The 10,658-nt window shown below is 46.7% G+C and overlaps 1 protein-coding gene across 7 annotated transcripts in view; it reads right to left on the minus strand.

Annotated features, from left to right (window-relative positions):
* NFATC3 (nuclear factor of activated T cells 3) overlaps positions 1-4,265 on the minus strand; it is a 148,238-nt gene extending 143,973 nt beyond the window's left edge. For 4 of the 7 annotated variants that reach the window (XM_024104092.3, XM_065567594.1, XM_065567593.1 and 1 more), the window contains exon 1: positions 3,664-3,950. In XM_024104092.3, coding sequence (XP_023959860.2) covers positions 3,664-3,763 — 100 coding nt within the window. In that variant the 5' untranslated portion in view covers positions 3,764-3,950. Of the gene's footprint in view, positions 1-3,663; positions 3,952-4,028 lie in introns of those variants that run through there. The other 3 variants (XM_065567595.1, XM_042852298.2, XM_005289745.4) reach the window with 3 other exon arrangements.
* Between the last annotated feature and the right edge of the window lie 6,393 nt (positions 4,266-10,658).

Consider the following 10,658-nt stretch of genomic DNA (forward strand, 5'->3'; position numbering starts at 1 on the left):
AGAATCTGAAAAGCTATATAAATTAAATAAATGTATATAGTTATAGTGCACTCTCTCAGGTAGCAAAAATAGGTACCAAAGATAACGTAAAGGCTCTATTTAGTTGTAAATCAACATGTTTTAATGGTTGTATGAGAATGCATCTTGCTTTAGCAAATAACTGAAATCCAAATGGAAAAGTTGATTAAAACTGATTATTTACATCAAGGCTTTCCATTTAGTGATTTAAATAATTATTATTTAAAATGGCCTTGATTTAAATGAGTCTACCCTGCATAAAATAGAAAACTGACAGGACATAAAATATCCTGTTACACAGCTGACCACACCAAAAATCGAGAAATACGGCATTTATAAAGTTTGCCTCCAATTACCATAATATACTGAAACAGAATAAACTAGTTGCAGAGGATTGGCAGTTCTTCCACAATAGTATTTAGAAGCAGGGACCTGTCCCAACCCCTCTGTACCATGACTATGTATTTAGGAGTCCCAGGCTAAGTTCCCTACAAGCTGTGTGGCCATGCAGCAGCCTATTTAGCGCCATGCGGTGCTCAGGGAACCCGCCTGGACGGGACCTGCTGCAGCCAGGGGAGAGGCGCCCCTCCCCCAGCCCCAATTTAGCATGGCCCCCAACCTGCCATAGCTGGGAGAGGGGCACCCCTACCCCAGCCCCAACTCAGCCCCGGACCTGCCGTGGTCAGGGGAAGGGAGCCTATCCTGCGCCCCAGCACTGGAGCTGCCGCAGTGGGGAGAGGCGCCTCTTCCCCCCCGCAACCCAGGTGCTGCTGCTGCAGGGAGGGAGGGCGGGGAGTTCTCTCTCCCCGCCGTAGCCCAGGAGCACCCTCCTGCACCCCAAACCTCTCATCACTGGCCCGACCCCAGAGCCTGCACCCCCAGCCGGAGCCCTCACCCCTCCCACACACCTCCCTACTCTCTGCGCCAGCCCTGAGCCCCTCACCCCTGGCCTCACCCCGGAGTCCTCACCCCCCAGACCAACCCTCTGCCTCAGCCCTGAGCCCCTCATCCCCAGCCCCACACCCCAACCCTCTGCCTCAGCCCTGAGCCCCCAGCACAGAGCCAACACGCCAGCCAGAGCCCTCACATCCCTGCACCCCAACCCTGAGCCCCCTTACAAATTCTGAACCCCTCGGCCCCACCCCCAACACATGAATTTTGTTATGTGCACCAATATGGAGGTGATGTGTCACACGTCACCTCCATATTGGTGCACATAAAATTCATTCTGCACATGTGGGAAAAATTAGAAGGAACACAGATCCCAGGTTGCTCCTGGGCACACCAGTTCTGATCACCTTAATGGATACGCAAATCTATTCAGCCATTGCCTTAAGCGCTTCCACATGAATTGGTTCATGTGATGAATAGACAAATATCTAGTTTACAGGATTGCCTAAAAAAAATGTTTTCAGCTAATACTCTTTTTGCAAACAAACATTCTTTTAATGCAATAGTAAAATAGTTGATCCAGTACTTTCACTAAGTTGTGTCATTAAAGTTAGTAATACCTCTACCAAATTTCTATTGAATTTTTGACCAATTTGGTTTTTGTTCTATATTCATTTGAGATATGATGCTTTATTCTCAGTTGTCACTATGCAGAACATTTCAATTTTAACGTTTTTATTCTCACTAGATAAACGCTGTTCCATATCCTATTCACAATTGCTATAATTTTTCCTTTGGTTTTCCATTTGAGTTATACGCACACTATTTATATAGCACCATAACATGCATGCTATTTGACTAACAAAAGCCAGGGACCCTGGAACAGCAGTAGTCTTGTGAGAATAAAAAATGTTTCCATCTGAAATGCTCTACATAGGTAGCAACATAACTTCGTAAAAGTGCTCTTTTAAGGGTGCCATGCATTTTGTCTTAGTGCCAGACTTCCTAATTTACTGAAAGTTAGGAAAGTGTTTAATATCATACAACTTTAAATATATATGGTCAAATACATATTAAAATACGAATTATAAGATTTTTATCAATTTAACCTGATACTGTAAAGGTCTCTCTACTATACACGCGTCCAAGTGAGAGAACAGAGTCAGAACATGGCTGCACTATTTAGTAGACTAGACATAACCATATTTCAGCAGTGTCTTGAAACCAGGCTAAACAATAGGCCAATGTATTAACTCAGTTAACACAATTTGGGCCTTTCCACAATACCTACCACAATTAGGTCAGAGAACTGTATTTTCACAGTGACTCCCAACTTGCATGTAATTGTGCAAATGGGTCCTAATATGCCCTACATTCCTACACCATACTTATGAGTTATATTTAATTTCTGGTATTTTTCAGTAAGTAAGAGGTTTTGTGTTTGTTTTAGAGGTAAATAATATAAAGTACTAGCTGAAGCAAAACAGGGTAAAAAAAGCATTAGAGTGATGCAAGTACATCTAACAAGAAACAAATGGTTCTCATCTAAGTATCAGAGGGTAGCCGTGTTAGTCTGAATCTGTAAAAAGCAACAGAGGGTCCTGTGGCACCTTCTGTTAGTCTTAAAGGTGCCACAGGACCCTCTGTTGCTTTTCTCATCTAAGTGATATCTTTGAAAGTGAAAAAATCCTGATCGCTCAACAGGAGATATGTAAAAGCTGTATAGAGAAAATAAACCCAGAATTACTAGTAGCAAGTGACACTTTTAAATTTGTTGCACGTGTATTATAGATTTTACATTGCAACACCAAATACGTTTCCCACTTCATACCTTACTACCTACCAATATTACCTGGCTTCTAATCTATGAGGACCAGTTTGTTAGTGAAACTGAAATCTGATACCATTAAAAAAAAATGGCATGAAGAAATAAAGAAAGCCTGTACTAATCCCAAAACACTGTGTGGTGGAATAGAATGCTCTTCAGTGGTACCAATAAATACATAGCTTAGACCATAATTTCTTTATACTGTGTTGCTTCCTGATGCAAGCTCCTAAGAGAAAAAGATTGCACATCCGTGCTCCTCAACTTAACTCAGTTTCTCACTTGGGAAGTTAGACGCTGGGGGCGGGAGAAGCCCATACTACACTGCTTCCTAAACAAAACAGTGAGGTTCAAGGCACATACAGAGACTCCCTCCATTCCAAGTAATTCTAGGCCAGTTTTTTTTTAAAAACATACGGTATTAGGGAAAGAGGCAAACAGTCCCTGACTCGCCCAAGTGCGAGCACGCTCCAGGCGAGGGTCTCCAGCGCTTCGTGCATTATTAAGGAGGCCTCTGAGCCCCCTGTGCGGTGGTGACTGGGCCAGCCCCGCGTTATGCCTCTGCAGCCTGGCTTCCTAGCCTGTGGCAGGGAAGCGACACTGCCCGAATGGAGGCTTGCCGGTGCCACCAGCAGAGCCCCTCAGCTCCGGGGAAACCGGTTGAGCAGCCCCCTAAGCACGGCGCACTGCAGGGGGAGGGCTGGAGTCTCGTCACTCCTGCCCCACCAGGGCTCATCCCGACTCCACGAGCGGGGCTGGAGGATCCCGACGGGAGCTCCCGCGCCGTGGGGAGGAGCGTTCCCCACCCGAGGGCTAGACAGCTCCCCCCAGCCCAGCCCAGCCCGGCCCGGCCCCTCGGAAAGCGGGAACCAGCGCCCCTCCTCGCACGGGGGGGAGGCGGACCGCAACAGCCAGCCGCAGAGACGCACCTGCAGGCCCCAGCGGCGGCCCCGGGCCCGGCTGCCCGTCCTCCCCGAAGATCAGCCTGAAGTCGAACTCGTCAGTGGCGCCGCAGTTTGCCGTAGTCATCGGTTTGGCCGGGGGGGGATGAAGCGAGACCCAGTCCCCCCGGGCCGCGCCGGGCTCCTGCTGGGCTGGGCTCCCCGCCGCGACTCTCAGGGCCGCCTCATAACACAGGCTAGCGTGTGGGGAGAGCGAGCACCGGCCGCGCTAGCTCCCGTCCCTGCTCCCTCACTCGGACTCCGTCTGTCACTCAGGGGGTGGGCAATCACCACGGGCCGAGGTAAGCCCCGCCCCTCCGCGGCCGCGGCCCCGCCCCCCGCCGCGCTCTCACCGGGGCTCACGCGCTACCCTGGTTGGTCTTTACCGCACCGACCACCCCTCGCGCTCTGACTGCCCCTCAGACGCGGGGACACTTCGCCGAATCGCCCCGTCCTCTTCCCTCGTGCGCTGACCACGCCCCCCCCTTCCCTGATGCTTTGGTACTGGCAGCTTCTGCACACGCCCTAACTCCACCCCTTCTCCTCGCGCCTGCTCCGCTCCCCCTCGCCCGCTACCCTTTCCCACACTCGGTCTCACAGAGGCTGTGTTTGGCTCATGACGTAGCCCCAACGGACGCTCTCCTCGTGACTTGGTTGGGGGAAGGGAGGGAGACGCGGCAGGGCAGGCCACGTGATACAGCGCGACCCTTCTGCCTCAAGGGCCACTGGGAGACGTAGTGTTTAGGCCCAGCCTCCGCCGTGACTGGGGCGGGGGAGGAGCAGCAGCAGTAGCAACATCACCCGCCGGGGAATACAGCGAACTGTGGCGAGCATCTCGCTGAGGGCTGGCGGGGCGCCGCCCACCGGCGTAGGCTTGCCAGCCACATTGCAGCGCAGCCCCTGATACAGGAGAGGAGCCCGCCCCCTGGAGCAGCGGCGTCTGGCCGCAGCCCGGGGGGGGAGCAGACAACTGGAGATACCAAAGAGTGCCCCCCCTCCCCCCCCGGCGCAGCTGGGCGCACGGCCCCACCCCTCCTTACCCCCCTTAATTTTCCTGTAAGGAGTGTTGTAGGTTGGCAGGTCCCAGGCTATTAGAGAGAAGAAGGGTGAGGTAACATCTTTTATTAGACCCATTTCGGTTGGTGAGAGAGACAAGCTTCGCAACTGCACAGAGCTCCGCCTAGTTCCAGACCTGGTCTCTCTTGCTTGCCACCAGAGATTGGTTCTGTAAACATTACTACCTCATGCACCTGTGTGTAATATCCTGGGACCAATATGGCTACAGCACTGCACACAATGAAAGATACCACATTTTCCCCTAAGCAAAAGACACTTAAAGTACTGTTACTTTTCTTAAAGCTCATTTGATTAAATGAGATTTTTAAAATTACATAGTTTTTTCTTTTGCTCAAACAAGATGTTTCTTTTGCTCTGGTTTTTACTAATCATTAAAACAAACTATGGAAAGGCCCATGCTAATTCTTCACTTCAAAGGTGCAATTGAAACACCCTCCTTAACTTTAATTGTATTTATTACAGACAACTGAAGAACTTCACATCATTTTCAGTGAAACTAATTGACATGCAAGTAAACTGGTACAACAAGAACATAACGACCTACTGGAATTAAGCAGTGATCTGTCTTTAAGGTGAAAAACATGACACTGTCGGTGTAGTTAGGGGAAAATACAGGAGGTGAGCGTTTTGACAAACATTTACTTGCTTTCTTGTAAAGCCTTTTGATAAGGTCTATAAGATCTTTATTGCTCTTAAATTATGATGAGTAAGGGGGCAAAGTCCTCCTGAGGGTTTTAAACTGAGAAATAAAAGCGTCTTAAACAATTAATCTTGCCCCTGAAAGACAATAAATAGGGTATTTAATCATTTTCATATATGGTCTAGGGGTGTTGAAATATGTAGTATTTATTAATGACTAACATGGAAGTAGACAAATGAATCAGCACAAGCAGATGAAATTTAATTTTTAACTAAACTATTTTAGAGTAAATATTAGGTACTGCTATCCTCTGAAGTTTCGGGCTTCTTAAAAGAGAGGACTTGAGTAATTGTAGTAACTTAATTAAAGTATCTACTGTGCATTTTGCATCATCAGGAAAACAAAAGTCTTTGGTGAGAAAAGGATAGAAATCTCCGACTATTGAATCTGTACAATAGTATACCTTTAGTTATGCACAACTTTGTCTCATTTCAAGATACATGTGAAAATTAGAAGTACAAAGGAAATTGTGTTAATTGTTTTTACTAATCAGACACCAGTCCCTGTGACTTAAAAACAGAAGTGAGACCATAGTGGTATAGCCTAACAAGGTTGGAATCTGCTGTATAAGAAACCTCACATCTGAATATCTTCCAATTATCCCTCATGTTGAACTAAGACTCTCACTACAATGTCCTATGGGGTAATGAAACATAAAGGCTGCTAGAAATAACAGACTAATCTATAGAAATTTCATTTTGAAGCATTTTAGGTTTATGCTAGGAATTGAAGACAGCACTAGCCATGCTAATGGGATTTAAACACCACTCTTAGGAAACATGACTTGGTTTAACCAATAGGCAAAAATGTATATATCACCAATAGTTTAACCTGTGTCAGATACATTTTCAAATATACTTATTTCAGTTACAACACAGAAAAGTGTATAGTGCTCCTTTATTTTTGATAAGTAATTCTACTGTAAAAAGACAAGAAACAGTATTTTTCAATTCACCTAATATAATTACTGTAGTGCAATCTCTTTATAATAAAACTTACAACTGTTTGCATTACGTACAAAAAACTGCATTCAAAAATAAAATGTAAAATTTCAGCGCCTGCAAGTCCACTCAGTCTTACTTCTTATTCGGCCAATCGCTCAGCCAAAAGTTTGTTTACATTTGCAGGAGATAATGCTGCCTGCTTCTTGTTCACGTCACCTGAAACTGAGAAAAGGTGTTCTCATGGCACTGTTGTAGCTGGCATCACAAGATATTTACACGCCAGATGCACTAAAGATTCATATATCCCTTCATGCTTCAACCACCATCCACGGGACATGCATACATGCTGATGACCGGTTCTGCTCGATAACAATCCAAAGCAGTGCAGACCGACGGATGTTCATTTTCATTATCTGAGTCAGATGCCACCAGCAGAAGGTTAATTTTCTTTTTTGGTGATTTGGCTTCTGTAGTTTCTGCATTGGAGTGTTGATCTTTTAAGACTTCTGAAAGCATTCTCCACACCTCGTCCCTCTCAGATTTTGGAAGCCACTTCAGATTCTTAAACCTTGGGTTGAGTGCTGTAGCTATCTTTAGAAATCTCACATTGGTACCTTCTTTGCTTTTTTGTCAAATCTGCAGTGAAAGTGTTCTTAAAATGAACAACATGTGCTGGGTCATCATCCGAAACTGCTATAACATGAAATATATGGCAGAATGTGGGTAAAACAGGGCAGGGAACATGTACTTCTCCCCCAAGGAGTTCAGTCACAAATGTAACTAACGCATTTTTTTTTTTAACAAGCGTCATGAGCATGGAAGCATGTCCTCTGGAATGGTGGCTGAATCAGGAAGGGGCATACAAATGTTTAGCATATCTGGCATGTAGCTACCTTGCAATGCCGGCTACAAAAGTCCCATGTGAATGCCTGTTCTCACTTTCTGGTGACGTAAATAAGTGGGCAGCATTATCTCCCGTAAATGTAAACAAACTTGTTTGTCTTAGCGATTGGCTGAAGGAGAACTAGGGCTGAGTGGACTTGTAGGCTCTAAAGTTCTGCATTGGAAAGTTGGTTCCTGTAGCTCCAGTCCCGGAGTCTGTGCCTATACAAAGAGCCGCATATTAACTTCTGAAGAGCCGCATGTGGCTCCGGAGCTATAGGTTGGCCACCCCTCTCTTAATGGGTCGTGCCAGGCAACCTTATAATAGGCAGGTTTGGTAGCACAGCCTTATACATTTAACCTGCTTCTGACTCCTGCTTTTCAGCAGCTACTGAGGCCGAATCATAGATGGAAGGCAGATATGGATGGGGAGGCAGACTAAGGGAAAAATATAGGAAAAGGAGCCTAAGCTGGTTGTGGACCTAAAAGAGGGACATAAACTTGTGGAGGACAACAGGGAGAGAGGAACATTGTAGGGTGCCAGGAGACTGTGCTCCTTTGTCTAAATTTGTGGGGGAAGGGTGGGGTGTCAGATTTAGAGTGGATAGAAGGGACCGCAGGTGTGAAAGGGCAGTTGAGGTTGTGGAAAACTTAGCTCTCGTCCCCTAACGCCCCTACTCTACTTGCGCTACACTGATGACATCATCATCATCTGGACCCATGGAAAAGAAGCCCTTGAGGAATTCCACCGTGATTTCAATAATTTCCATCCCACCATCAACCTCAGCCTAGATCAATCCACACAAGCGGTCCATTTCCTGGACACTACTGTGCTAATAAGCGATGATCACATAAATACCACCCTATACCGGAAACCTACTGACCGCTACACTTACCTACATGCCTCCAGCTTCCATCCAGGACACACCACACGATCTATTGTCTACAGCCAAGCTCTAAGATATAACCGCATTTGCTCCAATCCCTCAGATAGAGGCAAGCACCTACAAGATCTCTATCAAGCATTCTTAAAGCTACAATACCCACCTGCTGAAGTGAAAAAACAGATTGACAGAGCCAGACGAGTACCAGAAGTCACCTCCTACAAGACAGGCCCAACAAAGAAAATAACAGAACACCACTAGCTGTCACCTTCAGCCCCCAATTAAAACCTCTCCAGCGCATCATCAGAGATCTACAACCTATCCTGAAAGATGATCCTTTACTCTCACAGATCTTGGGAGACAGACCTGTCCTCGCTTACAGACAACCCCCTAACCTAAAGCAAATACTCACCAGCAACCACACATCATTGAACAAAAACACTGACCCAGGAACCTATCCTTGTAACGAAGCCCGATGCCAACTCTGTCCACATATCTATTCAAGTGACATCATCATAGGACCTAATCACATCAGCCATACCATCAGGTGCTTGTTCACCTGCACATCTACCAATGTGATATGTGCCAGCAATGCCCCTCTGCCATGTACACTGGACAGTCTCTACGCAAAAGAATTAATGGACACAAATCTGACATCAGGAATCATAATACTCAAAAACCAGTGGGAGAACACTTTAACCTGTCTGGCCATTCAATGACAGACCTGCGGGTGGCTATCTTACAATAGAAAAACTTCAAAAACAGAATCCAAGGAGAGACTGCTGAGCTGGAATTGATATGCAAACTAGATACAATCAACTCAGGATTGAATAAGGACTGGGAATGGCTGAGCCATTACAAACATTGAATCTATTTCCCCTTGTAAGTATTCTCACACTTCTTATCAAACTGTCTGTACTGGGCTATCTTGATTATCACTTCAAAGGTTTTTTTTCCTCTTACTTAATTGGCCTCTCAGAGTTGGTAAGAAAACTCCCACCTGTTCATGCTCTCTGTATGTGTGTATATATATATTTCCTCAATATATGTTCCACTCTATATGCATCTGAAGAAGTGGGCTGTAGTCCACGAAAGCTTATGCTCTAATAAATTTGTTAGTCTCTAAGATGCCACAAGTACTCCTGTTCTTTTTGTGATGTTAGGGTATATTGGGCAAAGTATTTCCAGTAGAGAAAGGGAAACATTAATGCTGTTTTACAAGGCAGTGATAAGACCTCATCTAGCATACAGTTCTGGTCACCCATATTAAAGAAAGATGAATTCAAGTTTGTAAGCATGGGTGGTCATCCCTCCCTGTCAATCTGAGGGAGGCCACCCTCCTCGCTAGCACACACCTATGAGGGTGATCTAAAAAGGGCAAATTAGCTGCTCCTAGTATTCAGAGCCTCAGGCTGGACAGAACAGTAAAGCAATATATGAGCTCCAGCCCTTGGTCAGGGTGGAGCAACAAATAGTTTGGGGCTCTGGCCTTGATGTGTTGGTGCTCAACCTAGGGGCTCAGGTAGGGGTGAGCACCAACACAGCCTAAGGTCCGAGCTCAGCAGACACTAGACTAATACAGGTCTCCTGGCCTAGTGTGGGGAGGCTGCCACCCCAGGGGTGAGGTGGCAGGTGGGATGCCACATCCTAGTCCAGGGCCCCAACAGTGGCAGAGTGGTCCACTACTGGGTCAGTGGGGATCCACCCACAACACCTGACCTGTATCAGGCCAACTCTCAACCAGACTGTCATCTAGTTTCCCTGGGCTACTTTCTACATCCCCAGGGATTGGTACTTCTAAGGTGTTGTCCTCCATCTCCCCAGGGTAGGTGGCCAGCAGCAGCCCCAGCAGCTCATCGGTGTCTCAGTCAGATGGCAGCTCTAGGAGCTCTGGCCAGTCCTTAGGCGGCAGCTCCATCAGCTGAGAGCTCTGGGAACATTCACCAGTCCTCAGTACGGCCAGGGTCTTCTTCAGGCTCTAGCAGGATGCATCTGTCTCCCTTGACAGCTCCAGCCCAATTGAACTGCAGGGCTGGCCTTTTATACTTCCCCTTCCTGTACCGCCCCTCAGCTTCCAGCAGGCGAGGTGTGGCATTCCTGGCTCTGCCCAGCAGGCAGCGGGTTGTGGCCCCTCCTTGTCAATCTCTGAGGGTGGCCACGCCTCCTCACTACAAAGCTTCAACTGTCAGCCCCACAATGCCCCATACAGTTAAGTTGGTGGAAGTGCTCCTGGTGAGGACACACACCACCAACAGAAGGAGCATAGTGTGGATGGGAAACACTGCTTTGATTACTGTAGTGGCTGTATATTGAGAGAAGGGCTATACGGATGATCAGGGGAATGGAAACCTATCTACCAAGAAGAGACTAAAGGAGCTTGGCTTGCTTAGCAAAGTGAAGGCTAAGAGGGAAGGAGAAGAGCTATTTAAGCTAAAGGACAAAGTTGGCACAAGAACAAATGGGTATAAATTGTCCATGAATAAATTTAGATTGGAA

Source organism: Chrysemys picta, chromosome 14 (assembly GCF_011386835.1).
Source record: "Chrysemys picta bellii isolate R12L10 chromosome 14, ASM1138683v2, whole genome shotgun sequence".
In the NCBI taxonomy this organism is placed as follows: Eukaryota; Metazoa; Chordata; order Testudines; family Emydidae; genus Chrysemys; species Chrysemys picta.